At 33.8% G+C, this 23901-nt stretch overlaps 1 protein-coding gene across 1 annotated transcript in view; it reads right to left on the reverse strand.

Annotated features, from left to right (window-relative positions):
• Positions 1 to 23901, reverse strand: part of TMPRSS15 (transmembrane serine protease 15) — a 148067-nt gene that overhangs the window by 95528 nt on the left and 28638 nt on the right. Inside the window, exons 7-10 of the mRNA XM_024120341.2 lie at positions 17974 to 18082; positions 9953 to 10059; positions 2608 to 2748; positions 1762 to 1911 (exon numbers count right to left, since the gene is read on the reverse strand). Of these exons, the coding sequence (XP_023976109.1) occupies positions 1762 to 1911; positions 2608 to 2748; positions 9953 to 10059; positions 17974 to 18082 (507 nt within the window). The remainder of the gene's footprint in view (positions 1 to 1761; positions 1912 to 2607; positions 2749 to 9952; positions 10060 to 17973; positions 18083 to 23901) is intronic.

Here is a 23901-nt window from a genome sequence, read left to right on the forward strand (position 1 = left end):
GGTTATAAAAACAAGGATATTGATCTTTGTAATATAAGGGGCTATTAATAATAAATTACAATGCACATGTGCTCAGGCTATTATTATGTTATAAGCAATTTCATGTAGTCAATCACTTATTTAGAAATGACTTACTGAATAAAAGTTGTAGACATTCATTCATGTATTTAAAAATAATTTTACATGTTAGTTAGGTTCAGGCACTGAGAATACACTAGCAATTCAAAGATGAAAAAGGCAAGGTTCTTGTTCCTGAAGAGAACACTGTGTTGGAAAGAAACAAATAAGTAAGCAGATATAAGGCCATGTGATAGGAAAAACCAAAGAGGTGCTTTAATGTTTAACGGAAAGGAAGATTTTAACTTGGAGGTTCCAGAAAGACTTTGTAGAAATGATGATGTGTGATCTGTGTCCTCAGTGCCTAGAACCATACCTGGTTAGAGAGAGGTTTTAATATGTGTTCTTTGAATTGAATTGAATTCTCATTGGTAAAAAGAGATACTATAGGATAGATTTTGTCTAAGAAAATTATCTAAATGCATGAATTTCTATTCTGTCCTTTTACTTTGTAAGATCCTATTACTTCTAGATTTGTAATTAGATTGTATTTAGTATTATGAATACATGCTTCCAAGGTTTACATGGTTGGTCTTCTCACTATGAGTTCCTTATCTCCTGATAATTCCCAATAATTTCTGGTCTTCTCAAATTTTATTGTCTCAATGTTAATGTCTCCACCTGAGATCCAGTTCTAATACCCCACTCATGTGAAAAATATACCTACAAAACACCACCTTTCCCTTGGGACCATGCTTTAGAATCAGCTCTTCCATAGTTTTTCTGCTATGGACTGAATGGTTGTCCCCCCCACCCCCACCCAATACGTTGAAATCCTAAACCCCAATGTGATGATATTGGACATCGGTCCTTTGGGATGTAATTAGGTCATGAATGTGGAGCCCTCATGATGGTGTCAATATAAGTGATCTTATAAGAAGAGACAGGAGAGAGCTCTCTCTTATGTTCTCTCTCTCTGTTATGTGAGGATACAGTAAGGAGGCTGGTGTCCGTGAACCAAAGGAGGGCTCTCATCGGAACCATACCATGCTTGCACCCTGACCTCAGACTTCCAGTCTCCAGAACTGTGAAAAATAAATATTGATTGTTTAGGATAACCAGTCTGTGGTATTTAGTTATGGCAGCCCTGACGGACTAAGAAAGCTTATCAGAAGAAGTAAACCTGCCTTTTTATCTGTATTTCAAAACGGTATGATCTTGATCTATTGAAAATTCTAAAGAATTCTTAAAAAACTAATAGAGTTAATAAACAGTTTCAGCAAGGCTGCAGGGTACAAGATCAACATACAAAATCAATTGTATTTCTATACATTAACAATGAACAATCAGAAAATGGAAATTAAGGCAGAGTAGACCAAAGTTCAGAACAGTTATTTACCTCCCACAAGTCCCCTTAGTTAATAATAAATAGCAAATCTAGGGTGACAACCCAAGTCTCTTTGTCTCTAATGGCCTCTGTGTACTCTTCAACATTTCATGAATATATAGGGTAAAAAATATATTTCTTGAAATACTCTTACTTGCCTACTTGATTACCATTTTCATTTAAATTCATTTATTAGTCCATGATCAAAAAAAAAGAAAATCTGAAAAGATTGTCTTACATTTAATACTGCTCACTTTGAACTGCAGAACAGCGCATGACACTTTTCTTTTAGTTTATGAATTAAATATGAATTATACCTGAATCATTGCCAAAAGTGTGGTCAAAATTTGGACCAGTAGAGGGAGGAAAGGTGTTTCCCTGAATCCTTTCCCATTCATTGTCATCATTTAGATCCTGGATCCAGAAACAAAAACCATCTTCAAAATTACAGTTGATTTTCTCATAATCTGTAAATTAAAAAAAGTAATAAAATACTTGAAATGTAGTCAACAATATGACTAATTATAATAGACTGAATTGAAATAACGTAAAATCACACAGTTTATAATTAAGTGGCATGCACAAAATCATTTTTTAAATTCATTTTAACTGTTTAATTCCATTTAGTTAAAAAAAAACACATTATTTTGTTGCCAACTGTGTTCTTATGTTTCTTATACCCCATTAGGGCTTCAGCAAAGACAAGCATCTTGTTCTTATTGTTCTTTAATTTTTATATCTTACCTCTGTTGGCTTACCACATAAACTTTGCCCCAAAGTTTTTGCTCCCCCTATTTATTTACTAAATTTAATACTCTGGTCAAAATTAGGTTGATGTGGAACATTCTCAGAATTAGTTTTATGCTAATTTTTTAAGCTTTGAATACTTGCAGTATATAAAACTTTAATTTTCCTATTGATTTATAATTTTTCTCAAATTGGTTATTTGATTGTTTTGAAGAATGTGAGCTATTTTCGAATTTCTCATTTCTTTGCAAGTATCAAATGGAGAAAGGTATACATAAGAGATACTCATTAAATAACTTGCATAATGAAACAGATAATGACCCTGTTCTAAAATATTAGGTCCTGCTACTTTTAAAATTCCATTACAGTATTAAGGCACCTGAAGATTCAAAGGCTAAGGAATAAACAGTACTTACTATTAAGCACTTTGCTGTTAAATGCAGTGTATGTTGCATTAAAGCCAATATAATCATTTTCATCAGATTGTATAAGAAAAGTGGCAGTAACTTGATTGGAAAAAATCCTAATTGTGCCAGGATTCTTTGACCAGAGAGAAGCTACAAAAGAAAATGAATGACAGTTATATGTACATATATATCTATTCACTTATCTATTGATCTGTCCATCCATCCATCTATCCATTCGTCAGTCAATCTATTGATCTATCAATTGATCTATCAATCTTTTTATCTGATCCTACTGTTAACTAAAAGCATTAGTCCTATAATTAATTTATTTAAAATAAGTATATCTTGTCCTATAATAATAATGTTTCAAATTATTACATATATTTGTGGTTTGATAAACTATATTTTCATTTTTAATTGTTAGTTACATACACTGTAAACACATATAAAAAAAGATCCATTCTTTTACGGAAAAAATTCCTCTAAGAAACATACAAGTTAAACAGTTATAAAACAAAACATGAGTTTGATTCTATCAGGTATTTCCCATGCCACACTAACAGAGGCTAAACTCGATCACAGTAGTAGAAATAAGGGTATTTCTTTGGCTTCCTACCCATATAGCTGTAGGACCTCAAAATAATCCTAGACAATTTAAGGATTGTTTCTACAGATATTGATCTTATCTTTTTTCCATTTTAATTCTAACTACAAAAGATATTATCTTTTTAGGTTTTTATTTTCAAGGGTTAATATAGTGCTTGAGAAATAAGAAGTACTCACATGATGATTTACAAAAAAAGCATTGTTACATAAAATTTGCTTTTATAGAAATTTATTATTTAGCACATACATTCTCAAAGGGGGTGATATTGCCTCCTAGGTGGTAAAAATTTGTTTTCAGGGACATAAAAATTCTTAGTTTTTAAATTTATAAAGCCCAAGATAGCTGTACAGTACGTAAACAGGTATAGAGAATATCTGAAATATTAAAATTTCATGGGGAGCAATTAGAGGAGAAAAAGGTCTAAAAGTTTCTTAGTGGGAGTGATAATGAAAAGAAAGGATAGGAAGCAATGGCTTAGCATTTTAGTTTGACAGTTTGAACTGGGTATCAGATTCAAGTTTATGAAAGATGTCACGCTTGCAGATTGAAGGCAAAGCACCACTGTTAATTATTGAGTTCTGAAGAAAGATACTTTCATAAACTACTGAAAAATTCTGTGCTTATCATGTAGAAATTAGTGAAAAAATGTGATTACATGCATGATAATTTCAGTAAAATCTAATGGAAAGAAAACCATGAATAAGCATTGATTTATATCTTACTCTTTTCCCCAATAAAGTTGTATTTCATTCTTTCAGTATTTTCTCATGAAGGACTACATTGTTTATTTAGATTCCTTCTACAAGCATATGTAACTGTGTAACCCAAATGGTTGTCATATTTAAAATCTTTGTAGTCCATAAATGTCTAGTTGCTTAAAGCATGTGAATATTCTAGAAACTTTGCTTCAAACCTATCTGCCTCTCTCTCTTTCTTTCTTTTCTATAGCAATGGAGTTTTGGGGGCCGGCATGGCTTCTGGTAGGATCTGAATGTGGCTACTGGTTCAAAGGCACCTTTCATGGTTGTGATGTGTTGGATTCCCATATTGTCTAATGTTATTGCACTAGTCTAGTTAGTCTGGGGTTTATGTCCTGAGATTCATTAATACGCTTCAGAGTTACACATAAATTTCTAGAAATGGTATAGAACATTTGTATCTATTGTAAATCTTTTATCAGATTCTTAAAGTTGTGACTAGAAAGAGTCCCAGAGCCACAGATGCAGTGGAGAGAATATTATCTTATGCATCCACAAAGGTAGTAGAAGACAGTGGTTAAAAACAGAGGCTCCAGAGTCAGCATGAGATTCATTTCTGGCTCCATGTCTTACGAGACTTCTCAGTGCTTCAGTTTCCTCTGTTGTGGTATAATACCTTCCATAAACATTTGTGATAAGGAGTAAATAAGTAATTTCCACATGATAGAGTGACTGATATATAGTAAGTGCTCAGTGAATGCTAGCTATTATTCCTTGATCTGCTCAAGTGGATTGTAAGCCCTGAAAATGCAGAGACTATACTTAACGCTTTCTGAGCCTCTGCCACTGTCAGAGCATGGGAAACTTTTAATCAGTTTTTGGATGCATGAATTAAGATGTGAGTAAATATAGCAATAGAGTTTGCCTACATAAAAGAGTCATAAAAGAGTCAGGGCAGGAGTTGAAAGAAAAAAACAATTTCCTAATAATTTCTAAGGCCTGGATTTTTCTCTACCTGACACAAGAAACTTATAGGCAATAATTCCTTAAGAAAATCCAGTGCCTTTTACTAAAAAACAATATCGCTATGGATATTAAAGTTGCCAAGCAGCCACACTTGTGTGAATTAACTCATTTGTCTTCTAACAGTAAAGACTCTGGTGAATAAGTTTTGCAAAAGAGGAAAGCTGGGAAGCATAATTAAAATTCAGGGGAATTTGGGATGAGGGCAATGGGCAAGGATAACAGACTTTCCACAGAGTATAATTCAACAGATCTAGCTCAAAACTATTTATTTTATCCTAATCATAAGAGAAGAAATTCTACAGTTAGATTAGCTTCTTTGTGTGTTATAAAGGATTTCTAATAGAGACAACATTTTATTGAGTGCTCACTATGAATTTGGTATGGTGCTAAATGCTGGAGAAGAAATAACCAAGTTCCCCTCTTAGCCTATTAGAAAAGTTCAGGTTAATGAATTATAAAAAAATTACTTTGGAATTGATAGATACGGGAGAAATGCCATGGAAGTACTGAGGAAGTAGTTCTTAATTTTTCCAGGCACTATCTCTGAGGAATCTTCAAGAGCCTCTGGGAAGTCCAACGCCTTAAGCCAGTGCTTGTTAAACTTTTCCATATAACATACCCCTATCAACAGAAGTGAATGAATGGGTACTTCTAACACTACATGAAAGTGTTCTAATAAAAGCACAAATTTTAATAAAATTGCTTTACTGTGAAAAATGTTTGTATATATTATTTAATTCCATGTCCACAATACGATTATTTTTGTTGTAGGATAAGTTGACAATTCAGGAAGATCCACTATGTTTATTACATAACTTCATCTATATCTATGCCCACTTTTGTGTGATTCAGTTTTAAAAACATGTCCTTAAACTGCTAAGCTGCAATATTGGGGATATGCTATTAACAGTCCTTTGGGAATGGAAGAACAGCTAAGCACTTCGGATATAAAGAATGGTGTAACAACTACACACACAGAAATGCATTTTCCTGGCTTGTCAACTTGAAATTGGTTTCAGCGTGCTCATACAGGCTGTTTTTGTTGTCTTTCTTTGAGGATACATAAATATATCTATGTATTTTTTGAATAAAGCATTAATGGAGCATATTTATCATCTTCTACCACTTCCATACCCAGTACTGTTAATTATTACCACCAGTGAATTGAATATTTTACCTTCATCACTACAGTTTAAAGAAAACATTTTTGACTACTATCCTGTTAATCTATTCTGATTTACCCTGATTTCCACACTTATTTGGAAAAGACTCTATTGCATTCTATATCATCTATCTATATGAAATGCTCACCTTCCTCTGAAACTTTTTACCAGTCAGAGAACTTTTACATCATTTCTGTATATTAAAATGACTGAAAAATGCCTTTAAAATTTGTTCGTACTAACTTACCCCTAATCAAGTATATAAGAACTATTTTATGGTACTGGATACTTTTATTTTCTTATAATTCCTTTACATAATCTTAATTTCCTTGATTTAATTAAAATATCTATATATTTTCCACGTGATAAAGATAATTATCTTTATTCTGAATTGTAAATTTTTTTTTTTTTTTGTCCGATGCGGGCCTCTCACTGTTGGGACCTCTCCCGTTGCGGAGCTCAGACTCCGGACGTGCAGGCTCAGCGGCCATGGCTCACGGGCCCAGCCGCTCCGCGGCATGTGGGATCTTCCCGGACCGGGGCACGAACCCGTGTCCCGTACATCGGCAGGCGGATTCTCAACCACTGCACCACCAGGAAACCCCAGAATTGTAATTTAATAAAAGTAATTGTGTACACATCTCTCACAATAAGAAATTTGCTAAAATATTTAGAAAAAAAAGATGGGATTTTGAATCAAGAGTGAAAGTATCAGCATTGTTAAAAACAAAATAACTTTTGAGTTATAAGAAATGCTATTGATCTCCATTAATTAACTAATATAATACCATGATATATAAACCTGCTGGTTTAAATTTAAATCAACAAATACTAAATTTTTACAATATATCAGGCATGTGCTAGATGCTGGAGGTAAGACATTTTTACATATCTTTAAAAAAGGTATTATTTTAAAATCTAAAATGTAATTTTAATAGCTAATGCCATTTCTCATATTTTTTCAAGTTAAATTAAAATATTTAATTTAAAAAACTTTGAAATACATTTATATTTCAAAAAGACCTTAAAAATTAAACAACTACCTGTTATAATTTAAATTCATTTTCTTAGATTTTTTCTATTTTCTATTTGTATATTTAGTTTATTGCATTTTTATGATAATTATTTGTGCGTTATTGACATCACTATATCTAATGATTCTAAGATTTAGTTATGTATTTCTGATGATCTGAGCATGTGAAAATAAGTAAAAAATAGCATTCAGGCAAATGGTATCTGAAGAGAAGGGAACATGAGGGTAATTTACACCTATCATTTTTGGGCAGTTAACCTCTATGAATTTAGTTTTTATCTGTAAAATAAAGATTGTAATAGCACCTGTGTAATATGGTTTAGGGGAAATTTTTTTTTTTTTGAGTTAAAGTGCTGAGAACACTACTCTGCATATTGCAAGTGATCAAAGTATGCTAAAATTTATTATTAATATCACATTAGCCCTTGGAGAAATTTATATGAACTGGCTTATTTGTCCATCTATGTAAATATTTATGTTGACATAATTTTAAGGAACTAGATTTATCAACTACAGAAATAAGTAGATTATGAAATGGCTGGTCCATTTATTTAAGCCAAATTTGACTTACCATGAGTTCATCTGTTTTATGTATACTCTTGATTATACTTGTACTTGGGGCTTTTAAATCACAGTGAATAAATGCATTGTGTTTGAAGTCGGAGGGTCTGGGTCTGATTTCTATCTCCAACACTAACTAGTTTTGTGGACTTGTGGTCATTTAACTTCTTAGATCTCATTTTCTTCTCCTGTAATGCATACTTTGTAGATTTATTGAAAATATTAAACAAGGATATCCACATAGAGCACTCAGTATGATGTGTGTCATATTAAAAGCACCCAATAAAAAGTACTTATTATTATCATATGCTTAAATATTTCTCAAATCAATAAGTCAATCAAAACATTTATTTGATAGGATCTACTTGTCATTATTCACAAGTGCAATTTAAAATCCAAAATTATTAAAATAAATGCAGCTTTATATACATGTTAATAAGAGATGTCACTTGTATCCTTATCTTAGCTCTGCTAAGATGACTATTGACTATTTCTCAAAAGTGTAAGGAAAACTAGTTATTCCCTGGACTCTGCTACCACATTCTTTTCTTCATCCTTATTTTATTTCCTCCTGGAATTTCGCTCCTACTTTTGTTGGCTACCATGAATAGGTCTGTTCATTTGGGGACCAGATGGAATAAAGTGGGGTAGTCACACATGTATTATTAAAGTGTTCCCTGCCCTTTTTCAGCTCCCATCGTTGTCTATGTCCATAATGACAAACGGCTACATAATAACAATACCATCCACACCTTCCATTTAGTGAGACTACATCCTGATCTACTCATTGTTTTACCAACTTTATTAGTAATAGTCCTTCAAGAGACTGAGAAGCAGAGTGCATAATAAAAATAGAAAAAAAAGAGATTCATTGTTGAAGAAAAATAGCTGTTTTTAGGGTTTGTTTGAATTTTGCTGAATGGGGAGCAACACTTACAGTATAGTAGAATTCCACACGATTTTTAAAACATCAATTAGAAGAGAATCATGTGAAACAGTACATCCTTTATTACTAAGAAGTTTGATTACACATAGCACTAAATTATTAATTTTTATAATCAGGACCAGTTTTTCTTTTTCCTTTCAGTAACTTAAAGTACAAGCTCATATTCAGTTCAAAATCAAAAAAATGGATGTAAGACCTAAATATTCATCTCTCCAAAGAAGACATACAGAGGATCAAGAGGCACATGAAAAGATGTTCAACATCACTAAGTATTAGAGAAACGCAAATCAAAACTACAATGAAGTATCCACTCCCAGTGGTCAGAATGGCCATCATCAAAAAATCTACAAACAATAATTGCTGGAGAGGGTGTGGAGAAAAGGGAACCCTCTTACACTGTTTGTGGGAATGTAAATTGATACAGCCACTGTGGAGAATAGTATGGAGGTTCCTTAAAAAACTAAAAATAGAGCTACCATATGACCTAGCAATCCCACTACTGGGCATATACCCTGAGAAAACCATAATTTGAAAAGACACATGGACCCCAGTGTTCATTGCAGCACTATTTGCAATAGCCAGGTCATGGAAACAACCTAAATGTGTCCATCGACAGATGAATGGATAAAGAAGATGTGGTACATATATACAGTGAAATATTACTCAGCCGTATAAAGGAACAAAATTAGGTCATTTGCAGAGATGTGGATGGACTTACAGTCTGTCATACAGAGTGAAGTAAGTCAGAAGGAGAAAAACAAATATCATATATTAATGCATATATGTGGAAACTAAAAAAATAGTACAGATAAACTTATTTCCAGGACAGGAATAGAGACACAGATGTAGAGAACAGATGTGTGGACATGGGGGGGAAGGAGAGGGCAGGATGAATTGGGAGATTAGGTTTGACATAAATACATGACCATGTGTAAAATAGATAGCTAGTGGGAACCTTCAGTATAGCACAGGGAGCTCAGCTCAGTGCTCTGTGATCACCTAGATGCGTGGGATGGTGGTGGATGGGAGGGAGGTCCAAGAAGGAGGGGATATATGCATACATATAGCTGATTCACTTCGTTGTACAGCAGAAACTAACACAACATTGTAAAGCAATTACACTCCAATAAAAAAAAAAAACTCTTGCATCGATAAGAGAACGGGTTATTTCACAAATCATATTGCTACATATCTGGAAGAAAATAAAGCCAGACATACAACCTCAAAAAAAAAAAAAAATCAAAGGGAAAGCACATCACTCCAAAAAGTTTTCCACATATTTTCATTTTGATAATGGACTGTATATTTGTTTTAACTTACCTCTTAAAATCTTGCTTGAACCCACACCTTCATAAATATTTAATACATCTGTATAATATGTATTAAAATAATCAAAGTTCAGTTGAATGGAAAGTTCTTGGTTTACACTAAATTAAAAGCAAAAAATAGACTATTACACTCTTAAGAGTTGGCACAAGTCAATGTATTCTAGAATTTGAATGTATTTTTCTAATTGTGATAAAGAATATGTAACATGGGATAGACTCTCTTAACAATTTTTTAAATGTATGGAACAGTATTTTTAACTATAAGCACAATATTGTACTGCAGCTCTCTTGAACTCTTTCAACTTGCATGACTGAAACTCTATACCCACTGAACAGTAACTCCCCATTTTTTCTCTCCCAGCCTCTGACAACCATTGTACTTTTTGACTCTCTGAGTTTGAATACTTTAGATGCTTCATATAAGTGAAATCATGCAGGATTTGTCCTCCTATGACTGGCTTATTTCATTTAGCATAATGTTCTCAAGGTGCAACCATGTTGTTGCCTATGATAGGATTTCCTTCTTTTAATGACTGAATAATATTCCACTGTATATATAGACCACATTTTCTTTATCTATTCATCTGTCAATGAACATGTAGGTTGTTTCCACCTCTTAGTTATTGTGAATAATGCTGCAACAAACATAGGAGTGTGTATCTTTTAGAGACCTTGACTTCAATTCTTTGGGATAAATACCAAGAAATCGGATTGCTAGATCATATGGTAGTTCTATTTCTTATGCCTTTAGGGAGCCTTCATACTGTTTTCCATACTGACTACACCATTTTGCATTCCAACCAACAGCACACAAGGGTTCCAATTTCCCCACATCCTCACCAACATTTATAATGTTCTGTTTTTTTGGTAATGGCCATTATGATTTTGATTTGCATTTCCCTGATGATTACTATGTTGAGCGATGCCCTTTAGCCATTTGTATGCCTTTTTTTTTTTTGAGCAATATCTATTTGAGTCTTTTGCCCACTTTTTATTTGGTTTATTTTGCTATTGAGTTTTGTAGGAGCTCCTTATATATTTTGGATGTTAACCCCTTATTAGATATATGGTTTGCAAATATTTGCTTCCATTCCTTAGGTTTCCTTTTCATTCTGTTGTTTTCTGTTGTTTCCTTTGCTGTATAGAAGGTTTTTAATGAGATATACTGCCACTTGTTGATTTTTGCTTTTGTTGCCTGTGCTTTTGTTTTCAAATCCAGGAAATCATTGTGAAGACCAATGTTATGAAGCTTTCCTTTTAAGTTTTCTTCTAGGAATTTTATCATTTCAGGTCTTAAGTTTAAACCTTTAATTCATTTTGAGTTTATTTCTTGTGTATGGTGTAAGGTAAAGGTCAATTTTGTTCTGCATCTGAATATCTAGTTTTACCAACACCATTTGTTGAAGAGACTATATTGTTTCCCCGTTGTGTAGTTTTGACATCCTTGTCAAAGATAATTTGACCATATGTGTGTGGGCTTATTTGTGACCTCTCTATTCTGTTTCACTGGTCTGTATGTCTATTTTTATGCTGGTACTATACTGGTACTGATTACTGTAGCTTTGTAATATATTTTGAAATCAGGAAGTATGAGGCTTTGTTCTCTTTCTCAAGATTGTTTTGGCTGTTTGGGGTCCTTTGTGGTTCCATATGAATTTTAGGATTCTTTTTTCTTTTTTTTAAAAAAATGATTGGGATTTTGATAGAGACTGTGATGAATCTATAGATCATTTTCAGTAGTATGGACATCATTATATTACATTATTATATTTTAACAATATTAAGTCTTCAAATCCATGAACATGAGATGTCTTTCCATTTATTTGTCTTTAAATTCAGTCAGTAATGTTTTATTATTTTCACTGTGTCTTTTACCTCCTTGATTAAGTTTATTCCTAAGTACTTTATTCTTTTTACTGCTATTCCTAAGTACTTTATTCTTTTTACTGCTTTTTACTGTTTTCTTCATTTCCTTTCTGGATGATTAGTGTATAGAAACACAAGTGATCTTTCTATGTGGATTTTGTATCCTGTAACTTTGTTGAATTATTTTATTATTTCCAACAGGATTTTTTGTGGAATTTATGGTTTTCTATATATAAGATCTTGCCACCAGTGAACAGATAATTTTACTTCTTCCTTTCTTGTTTGGATACATTGTTGTTGTTTTTTTTTTCTTGCTTAATTGCTCTGGCTAGGACTTCCAGTACTAAGTTGAATAAGAGTGGTGAGAGGGGGCATCCTTGTTTTGTTCCTGATCTTAGAGGAAAAGCCTTTACTTTTTCATCATTGAGTATGATATTTACTCTGGACTTTACTTGTATGACCTTTATTAGATTTAGGTAATTTCCTTCTATCCCTATTTTGTTGAGTGTTTTTTATCATGAAAGGGTGTTGAATTTTGTCAAAAGCTTTTTCTGAATATGTTGAGAGGATCCTGTGATTTTTAGGCTTCATTCCGTTAATGTGGTGTATCAAATTGATTGATTTTTATATATTGAAACATCCTTGCATCTCAGAGATGAATCTCACTTGGTGATGGTGTATAATCCTTTTAATTTTCCATCAAATTTGGTTTGCTAGTATTTTACTTAAGGATTTGTGCGTTTATATTATCAGGACTGTAGTTTTCTTTTCTTGTGGTGACTTTGTCTGGCTTTGGTATCAAAGTGAGTGTTCCTTCTTTTCCAATTTTTGGAAGAGTCTGAAAAAGATTAGTATTAATTCATCTTTAAATATTTGGTAGAATTCACCAGTAAAACCAGTGGGTCATGGTTTTTTTGTTGGGAGGTCTTTGGTTACTGATTCAGTCTTCTTACTAGTAAATGGTCTGTTCAGATTTTGTATTTCTTTATGATTCAGTCTCAGTAGATTGTAAGTTTCTAGGGATTTATCCTTTTCTTCTAGGTTATTCCACTTAGCACTTCTTTTTCTCTATCCCATAAGATTTGGTATGTTGCTGTTGTTGTTGTTTTTTTTTTTCATTTGCTTCAATATATTTTCTAATTTCCTTTTTGATTTAGTATGAGATCCATTGACTGTTCAAGAGCAATTAGAACCTTGCAAGTTTCTTTTTCAGTGGTGTCTAATTTTTTGCTCTCTCTGGTATCTGTATGTGGCGCTGCACATTCTCTGGTCCTACCACAGCAAGTCACCCAACTATACCTTGTTCTCTGCAGCCACAGGCCATGCAAATTGTGCTGGCTCATCAGCTCCGCATTCATGCAAGACATATACCCATTTCTGGGGAAGCTCTTGAAACAGTTAGAATGTTGGAAGCATGCTGCACTTCTTTCTTTCCATCCTAGGGAGAAGCCTTGAATTGTGCACTTTCTCCCAATTGTATCAAGCCCTGCTGGCCATAGCAAGCTATATCCACTTCTCTTTATTCTCAGTATCTCTCAGGCATCCAAACAATACCAGTTCCATCACTTATCCATATGAGGTGAGACAGAAACTAGTCCCTCAGGCAGGTCTTGGAAAAGCTGGGACACTGGATGCATGTTTCATCCTTCTTTATCCTTCCAAGGAAGAAGTAGTGAGTCAAGACTTGTGCTGAGCTGTGCTGTGTTGGGGAAGGAGTTGATGGAGGGTAAAATGAACTTGATCTTCTTGTCCGTTTCAGTGCAGCTGTCCTTGCCTTTGTGTTCACCTGGGGTATGCAACTTCTTAACTGAATTCTGGAATTCTCATAAATGACTTTTGGTTCACATTTCACTGTTAAATCGACATGTCTGTGGGGGAACAAAAGCTGAGGCTTCTTGGCTACAGAATAATTCCTATCTCATTATGCCAGCATCTGTATGAAAATCTCCTATGGTGTGATTTAGTCATGGCAGATTAAAAGCTGAGAACACCCTCTATATACATCCTTTGTGCTAAATAATGAATAAAATTTGGATCAGTTGCTATATATTTGACCTCCAAGCTCTCAATATGGTTGACCAATCCAATCATTATGATGATCAAAATAATCAAATTGCCAATGGCTGATCTACCTTATGCTGAATGCTCTGTGGGGAAAAATGTTCAAATTTTAATTTTCAGTTTGGGGAAAAGGTGTCTAGGACAATGCCTATTTATAACTCTATTGTCTCACTGAAGTGTAGGATCAGAAATGTGAATAATTCTTTAGTGTTTTGGAGGTACAAGGTTCCCCCGAACTCTGCAAAAAGGAGGAAGGCCAAACAATTAAAGCAGAGCATGGATAATGTTGAAGCTGGCTGAATATTGAAAGGGTGGATAATAGGGAGAGATCTAGTCTCCAAAACCAAGAAGGAGACTGAGAAGATACTTGGCTTCAGAGGCTGGCTGCAGAGGCTGCTGATTGAACCATGGCTCCTGCCCAGGGGCATGGCAAGTTTGGATTTTCAGTAAGTTATCAGTAGTACCTTGATCAGTTGGTAAACTGGGGACATTCATCACAAATGTAGTTAATTTTGAAACTCTAAGTTTCATGGTTGGGAAATGTCCATTTGGGGCAAGACCTGAGGTTTGGCAAACGTATTAGATTCCTGATGAGGGGCTGGAGGCAGGGCTAAGGTTTAGTCTTCAAGGAGTAGGGTTGACAACACTGCAATGGCAGCGACTAGCAGGGGAGGATTAAAAGACATGTAAGCAGTAACCCAGGTTTTTGGATCTGACCAGTGTTTACTGCCAGGAAGGTGAGGTTAGAACATTGGTGGGTTGTTTTTAAAAAGTATTGACACAGGGACCTCAAACCTGGATATCAGATTCCATGGTTCTGGAATGGATTTGGGGATGTACATTTTTAAATACTCCAGGAGCGATTGTGATGTGCTCTCAGGTTTGAGGGTCACTGGAGGAGGATAGGCAGATGCAGAAGATGCCACGCTCATGGGCTACCCTCAGATGTATTTAATAACCACAGGAGGTTGACAGGGGTGGAAGGAGATCAACGTGAGGGAGCAGGAGATACTCCTAGCCCAGACTGAGAGAAGGAGAGAAAAGCAGATGATGGCAGCTGTTTAAAAAAATTCTACCTCCGTTAGATCTCTTCAGCCATGTGGAAAGTGAGCCTGCTAGTGAGAAGTTTAGGAAATCCAGCATCAAAACTGAAGAAGACAGAGGGAGAAGAAATAAGCTGCCTTCAGGGATGATTTCTGTTATTTTAATGAAAATTTTGGTGTCTCCAGGCAAGAAAACAGTGAGGTTTTTTTAGTTACTGTTGTTTGCTTGTTTGTTTTTTTCGTTTTTTTAACAAGTGATGTTGTTTTCAAGAAACTAAAGGATGCAAGAGGAGCTTCCTAGGAAACTTTGTGTTCAGAAGCTGTTCACTTTTTCAAAGTAGATAATTGAAGGTAGAGGAGAGAAATGAATGCATACTGTTTTCTACTTTCTTCTTTTTCAGAAAAGCCAACTTATTTGCAATAAAACAAAGGCATTTATAAAGGTGAGATTAATTGGAGAATATCATATCTGATGTTTTTATAATATTAACCATTTACCTTCTGCATTTTTGAAGGAAAGGATAATTTCCTAAATGTAATTTTTATATTTTAAATTTTGGTGTCAATAGCTACTCTTTTTAGATCCCATTTTTACTGAGCATATAATAGAGTGCTAAGCATTTTACATTCAATATTACTTTTCATAATGACTTTGACCCCTGTAGTTAGAGATATTGAACTCTATAGATGTAGACATTTTGAGTCTAAGAGATTTAGTTACTTGAGATCACATATCTTGAATCTGAAGAAGCCAGATTTGAAACCCATGCAGACAGTCTCCAGTGCTCACATCCTCCATCACTGACACTCTGCTACATGTGGTCTTAATATAATCCCCAAATATAGCTTAATTGCATTTTAACCATTTCTCCACTAGTTATTTGGTCTTCCAAGCCTGTAAGAAACATTATTGTCTTTACCCCACTTTGATCACCATTAGGAAAAACAAACCATCAGGTCTAATGCATCTCTAATGTAGTAATCAGTTTTGAGAAGAAAATACACTTAGATTATTTATATAATTTTAAATCATAATTTTATCATGAAGTACAGTATTTATTTATTTTAGATTCTATAGGTTTTAAAAATCATCCCTAGATTAATGGTTGATTTCTTAAAATAGTTTTAAAAGTTAAGTGATGGAAAAGGAAGTAAAAAGAATAGAACCATACAAATCTTTAATTAACATAGTGTGATTATTACATAAATGATATTATGTACTATTATAGCAAAAGTTTATTGTGATCTGCTTATAAGACCTCCCTGTAGTTTTGACCTAGCTCTACTAAGAAGTGGATTGAACAATTTGTAGTTAGGAATGTAGATCAGTTAGAATTCATTTTCTTTCCATTTTCAAAGGAAGTAATTTAAGATTTTTCTTTTCTGCTGACATTTTAGGTAAAGAATTGAATATTTTTCATTTTTTTATGAACAATGCTAATAGCCATTTATAAATGCTTCTCTTTAGATATGATGTGATTATATTAGAAACGATGTCCTCTAAATTTTTAAGTTTTCACTTGACAAGAATTACCTAGAACTGCCATTTTAAATAAAAAATCTTATCTTTGGCACACAAGTAACATGTTGTTTAGAGCATGAAAAAAAGGAAATTGTGCTCTTAGTTATATCACATGACTTACATGAGGCTGAGCTCCAAAATAGAAATTATTTAAGCAGAACAAGATGTTCTTGGTTCCCTGAATAATGCCAAGTAAATGTGTTTAGAACAATCTTCCCTTCATACCTCATCTCATCTCTGGAATATGTCTACTCAGGAAAACAACTCTTGTGAGTCTTCATGGGGCCATTTCCTATCATTTGTTTGGCAAGAACCCAAAGCTCTGTCTTTTAGCCTTCTTTAACCAGCTGTTATATTGATTCCCCATTTTCTAGTGAGTTATCACAATGATTAAAATAAATATATAGTAGGTCAGATTGGGAAACCATAATCCCATCCAGCTGTTAAGAGAAATGAATGAACTAGAATACATTTCTCAAAGTGAATTCCACAGAGCACTTGTGCTGAATGCTCTGTGGGGAAGAATGTCCAGTGTGGCTTAATAGAAAATATATATACAGTTGACTCTTGAACAATACTGGCTTGAAGTGTGTGGGTCCACTTATATGTGGATTTTTTCAATAAATGCATACTACAACACTACACAAACCATGGGGAACCACAGAACAGAGAGCCAACTGTAATGTTATATGGGGATTTTGACTGCATGGGCTGTTGGCGCCCCTAAGCCTTATGTTGTCAAGGGTCAACTGTATATTTGGGGGGAAATTTACTTGCATCTTAACTTATTTAAGGCTATGAGAAGTCTCGCGCTTTTAAAAAAATTGTAATGAGTTTATTTCAGAGCTCCTTATATTTATTCTAGTACAAATGATCTTTACCTTGAAATATCTGAGAGAAACATTAAGAACTACTCCTCTGTGAAAAATGTTTAGGCAAATATTAAAGTAGACCAGCTATTAGCAGTTTGATTATTTTGATCATCGTAATGATTGGATTCGTCAATTGAATTAAGACTTGGAGATCAAATATATAGTAAGTGAACTAAGTGTTATTCAAGATACAACACAAAGGATGAGTATAATGGGTTTCCCAGCTCTTGATCTGCCATGACCAAATCACACCATCAGAGATTTCACATGGATGCAAGCATAATGAGGAAGGAACTACTCTGTAGCTAAGATGCAGCTAAGTGAAATACAGTTCCTTGCAATACACAGACATACAGGCATGCTGTTAATTTTGGCAGCATTTGATTTGTGCCAACTATATGGAAAAAAAAACTTTCTACAAAACCCAATGAGATGGCCCCATTTATTGTTCATAGGGCAAAATTCCTTTTTAAAAGGTTAAGAATGAGAGAGAAATTTCTTGGACAGGGTATCAGCTGGGAAGGCTTTGCTTCCTAGTTAATGAAAAAAATTGTCCAGAAAATAAATACATTACTAAAGATGGTAAGACTAACTGCATCAGAGAAAGACTTTATGACTTAAGAACATGGAATAGAAGATGGTATATTACCGTATAATCCACCGACAAACAACACTTGGATTAGAAGACTTTGGATAATGGGCAGCTTCGAAGGACCCAGAAGATTCAGTCAACAAAAATCTTCCATCACAAGCTGTGGCTGTGAAAAATGGCAATTAATGTTAGACAAAACAATCTTGGAAGGGTTTCTCAAATGAAATGGGATTCATATTGCCTAACGAACCTTCATAGAATACTCATGACTAAATCTATACGAGGCCATTTCACAAAACTAAAATGATCGAATGCAAATAGATCAGATTTCATGTTTTAAATCTATTAGCTATTTTCAAATACTCTTACACACCCCATTATAGATCCTTTAGAAAATCATTCTATTTCTAAATACCCATAGCTAAGTTGCATTTTCAGTATATTCTTTTATATTTGTAAGGAAACAAATATACCTGAATTGTAAACTTCCAATTTAAAGAAGCAACTACTATTTTTTGCTTTATTTTCCCCATTAAATTGGAGCTAGGGTGAACTTCCTCTATGCGCACTAAGTGATACATCTTCCTGAAAATGATCAGAAAATGGCCAGGCAAATGATACATATGGTGCAAGGGGCCTGAAGAGATCCTTCCATTCAATCTACTGCACACAACTTTTAACCTTCATCACTTTTGCTCCTTTTGTATGGACTCACAATCTAGCTCAGTATTTTCATTCAATATTCCTGAGTGTGTTTTTCTTTCCCATGACAACTCATTTTCCTCTTTTAATTCTTGTAGCACATTTATTTCATGTACTTCTCTTACATCTCCTTAATGTCATGAATTACTAGTTGTCTTAATTTATATCTGAGTCATTTCCTACTAGATTAGAATCTTGAAAGCATGAACCAGGAGTCATAATTTGTAGCTTTTTATTTTATACTTGCTATGTATAGTATGCATTAAAAATAAAACTGATTTGATTTTCCCAATCTTTAGTTTTTCTTAGGTTATTTTCTATATTCTTACTACTGTTGACACCATAATTCTAAAATAATGACTCCTGGAATGTGTCCTTTTTCTTTTGGTATTTTGTTTATTCCTCGTATGTCAGAAGTGTTGATAGAGGGCAGGGAAATCAAGGAAATTTATCAAAATTAAATTGCTGCCCTTGGAATCTGAGTGCAGAATAAGCTAATCCTAAATTGATAAATGGAAAAACCTACTGTAACATTACACAGTAATTCTGCCAAGTTATAAAACACAAGCTATTATATGACATCAAGTATTTTATATGAACAGAAGAAAGAAATTGAAAAGCACATAGAAATCTTGGTAAAAATCCCACATTTTGGTTGGCTTTTTGCTACTTTTGGTGTATATTTTTAAAAGGCATATAAGGTAGGGGCATAAAAAAAGGTAAATAAATTTTAAGATTCAAAGTCTGTTTAAGAATAATGTCCTAGGAATTAATTGCATTGGATTATGCATTGGATTATTATAGCCCAATTCCCAAGGAAAAAAAGAACAAATTAAGAACAGAAAAGATAATAACCCAATATCATAGACTTCAGGAAATTAAAGAGAAAAAATTGTGACTTGTTGAGAAAACTGAATCACTTTATGTGTAATACTTGCTGGAGCGAAAAGGACAATTAAGGCTAATTTGTATGATTCGAAGATAAACAGTAAAATATATGTCTGTTTAATGCAGAGCTAAATCATTTTCTAGTTGTAAAAAAAAAAATCTCCTTCTGCACTCTGAACTCTCTGCGCATCACAAACCACGCCAAATAAATGAGACAATTAATCCCTTAGCTTCAATGACCATAAAAGTAAGAATAGTGTCTGCTTGTATTTTAAGTGATATATGTAGCTTTTTAGTCACAGTTTGTCAAGAAACGTGGGCTCCAAGAGTGTAGGCAGTGCAAGAAAATCCACTACTATTATAAGTAGTTTATATTTAAACTATGACACTTACGAACACAGTAAGGAAGAGCAATCAATCCTACCAGCCCTAAAATACAACTGTTAGCGTTGTTGGAATGTTTATTATGTGCCAGCATTGCTCTAAGGTCATTATATAAGTATTAATGTCCCCTTCACCACAAATTTATGAAGTTTTAGGTGGGGAAGCTGAGGTACAGAGCGGGTAAGTTAACTAACATAAGTTCTTCCAGCTTACAAGGGTTGTTTCAAAGCCAGGCAATACCTAATATTAGCCTAATACCGCAATATATAGAGCTATCAGGGTGACATCACTCAGTCGTTGAAAAGCAGGATGTGTGTGTGTGTGTGTGTGTGTGTGTGTGTGTGAGAGAGAGAGAAATTTTAAATGAAAGAAGAAACAGAAAATTAAAAGAATTTCATCATGTCCAGTGTTTTTAAAATTAGAGTATAGACCACATTTGCAGCAGCAGTTCACAACAAACAGGAGGGAGCAAAAAAATATAGAGTGACAAAGGGAACAAAATAAGACCGGTTTTAGAATTTGTAAAACCTATTTGCAAAGCTGGTAACACTTTAGTAATTCTTCACGTCCACTCACTACATATTCTGGGGGAAGATATAAACAGCTTTGGGCTGTACAATGGGGGTCATAAATTTCCAAAAAGCTGAGTGATGACCCTGGTGGCAGAGATTGTTGTATGTTTGCCATACCCTTATTCAGTCCCTTTCTAGGTACATGACTAGACTGCACATCCTAAAATGGGTCACGTGACAGAGCCTGGTTAATAAACTATAGTGAAAGTGATTGTGTTTATCTCCAGATATGATTTCTAAAAAGATCTTCTATAACATTCTTCCATTGTCTCTCAGTAGGTTGCAAAGGATCCAGGGGAGAACTTGGCACAGAAGGGATGGTGGAGGAACCGGCATCCTGAATGCCTGCAGAGCACAGCCTCTTGCCATCTTTCTTGGACTATAACGTAAGTGATAAATAAACTGTAATTGTCTTAACATTGCTAAGATTGTTTATCATAATATTTAGCTTGCCCTTAAGAATATGATCAGTTTGCCTGTTCAGTTTTCTATGAAGTTGCTGAGTTTTAGTGGAAATGGATAATCTACATACAGGTCTAGCTCTGCTCTAAACGGCCTCTGGGAATTCCTGCACTTAAGTAAAGATTAAGAAGAATATTCCTGAACACATTTAAAATTAAATTACAATAATATTGAACTACTTATAATAGAAAAATTCAGAATGCCAAAATATTATCATTTCAAGATACAGGCTTGTGCTAGGAACTTTCTCGTACATTCTTTCATTTAATTTCAGGATATTTCTGGAGAACCTAATGTTACATGTCATGAAGCAGGACAGACTTTTGGCAAAACAGATATAACCCAGCCATGGCTGAGTAGGATTACTGGGTATTCAGGATTGTAATTTTTGACTACGAAGTGCTTTTAAGTGTAGCATCAGAAAATATTCTTAGTGAGAGATCAATGAGCCTGTCAAATAATATCAGCCATTCTATTGCACTATCTGAAATTGCCTGTAATGGAATGGGATTCGTATAGGTGTGTTCTTAGGACCCACTGAGAACTCCCTCTGTTGGCTCAATGTTTATTAGTTGTGTGTTTTCTCAGGGCTTTGAATTCTTCAGGAACGTAAATCAAACATGATCTCTGCCCATCTATTGTGCACATACCTATAAGGCATGCACATACATTGTGCATGCAAACAATCTATGGAGACACTTGCCAACTTCCAAACAGGCCTGAACATTAGCCTAAAGGCTGTGAGTCAGCATCTCTTCTTCTCATAGGTCAGCTAAAAAGTGAACTTACCTGCTGATGCAATTTTCATCAGAAGAAAAAAACAATTTAAAGAAATCTTGGTTCCACTATAGTCAGCTATAAGTTGTGAAAACCTAAATAACTAAAGACTAAAAAAGAAGCTGTTTAGAAAGTCAACATTATTATGACTCTATTAATAACACAAATTAGAATTAGAGCTCACAGCTGGAGGAGAAAAAAGAGATAGAGCAAAGGTCAGTTTCACATAGAGAATTCTCTTAAAATAATCTTTCAGTGAACGTAGATTGATGGACAGGGCTTTCATGTAGAAATTATGCTATAGAAGTTCGAGGTGGTGCTGAGGTGAAGAACTCACAATTATTCTTGGTTAAATAATAAATAAAACAACATATATGCTTGAAAATGCTAGATGGATAGAGTAATTGATTTGTCCACTTTTTCCACAACAACTTTAAATTGTTTTTCAAAAATAGATATAATGCTAACTTTAAAACACAAATGAAGAAGAGAATCAAGAAAAAATGGCAAACAAGAATTCAGAGGCTTAAGAAAGTTAGTGACATGGATGGTGAATTGATACTGTTTAAATTAACATAAAACCTCCATGATATTGAAAAATAATAATGCAGTTTGATTATGTCCTTCAGGCAAATTTAGCGAATTCAGTTCTAATAGTGAGGTTCATGTCATGAGATTAGAATGACTAAGAAAAATAATTCATGGCCTTATAACTTGTTTTAGGACAAGTTGCCACACATAGGATATTTCTATGGTTATTTTTTGATACGCATGGATACTAATTTATTATGAAAATTATAAACTCCTTGGCAATAAAGAGCACATAATAGGTGTGGTTCATTTTCTGATTATTCATCTTATATATTTTTCCCCATTTAAAGTTATCGATCATCATTATACAGGCTTAAAGGTATGTGTCTCACTTTGATACACATTAGTTTTTGAAATATAAATCAGCATCACCTTTATTACCTCATGATGGCACACTTGTATCACATTCTCTGTGAAAAGGTTTTGAAAACTGCCTGCAAACCATAGCAAAATAGGATGTTGCTTTCTTTTTCTTTAAGTAACTTAGTTGTATAAAGTAGATTAAAAAATATTCTGTAGCCTACACTTTCTTCCAATATGCTCTGAGTGCACTTCAAAGTATGTAGTTAAACTCTGAAGTTTGAATTTTATCCAAGAACATTTGAATTAGGATTGCTTAGTAGAAGACTCTTCAGTCAAGTTGCCAGTTTTTGAGTTGGTTCTGGGAAACAGCACAACTGCCTGTCTTTTCAAGTATATACTGAGGGGATAGGTAATTTTTTAAACTTCAGTTGGTAATGGAGCATTCATCTTCAATTAACATCAAGCAAGAAGAGCAAAGTGTAACAAATAATAGAAGAACAAAGTGTAGCAAATTGTAACTGAAGCCTTTTCACATTTCAGGAACTAATGGTGCTCATGGTCAATTCTTAAACTGATTGTAAACCACACCAAAAAATTGTTCAATTCCTGCTGTTTAATTTTTCAAGAACAAATTATAGGTTAGAATTGTTCAGATAGTTCCTCACATTCCTTACCAATCTGTATGTTCATTTATGTGTTAATCTTTCATGTGTATATTATCCAGTGATAAAATGAAGAAATAAGCCAAAGAAGAAATATGTTTATATCACTTTGAGCCATGTTTGGCATTTAGTAAGTACTACTTACGCGTTAAATAATAATAATAATAATAATAATAGTGATTTAAAAAATTATTAGCACTCAAAACAAATGCCAAAATTTACAAAAAAAACACAGATATTTTATTGATCAAACATGAAGATCTTATTTGTAGCTGATTTCCCTTATTCACCGAACTACAACTCAAGTACAATTTTTAATATATCTTTTGTTTCTTTGCCAAAAGGTGAATAAAGGCAGGGATCAAAATTAAGGGGTGGTGATTACTGAGTTAGAGACTGTTAAAATGGCAAAAATAAAATGACCAATATTATGATAAGACGGTGAAAAAGTGTTCAAATTCATAAAAGTTTGTAGTAGCTTAATACGGGATGAAAACTAATGCCAATCTCCTCCCCCAGACATTAACCACAGCATTCTTTTTACGCTTGTCAAATGGAATTCTCTTTAATTAATATGTTTAATGTCATGTGATAAAGTTTAGGAAATATTAATATAATTATTTTTTAGATTTTTGTATTAAATT

This window comes from Physeter macrocephalus, chromosome 1 (assembly GCF_002837175.3).
Source record: "Physeter macrocephalus isolate SW-GA chromosome 1, ASM283717v5, whole genome shotgun sequence".
Classification (NCBI taxonomy): domain Eukaryota; kingdom Metazoa; phylum Chordata; class Mammalia; order Artiodactyla; family Physeteridae; genus Physeter; species Physeter macrocephalus.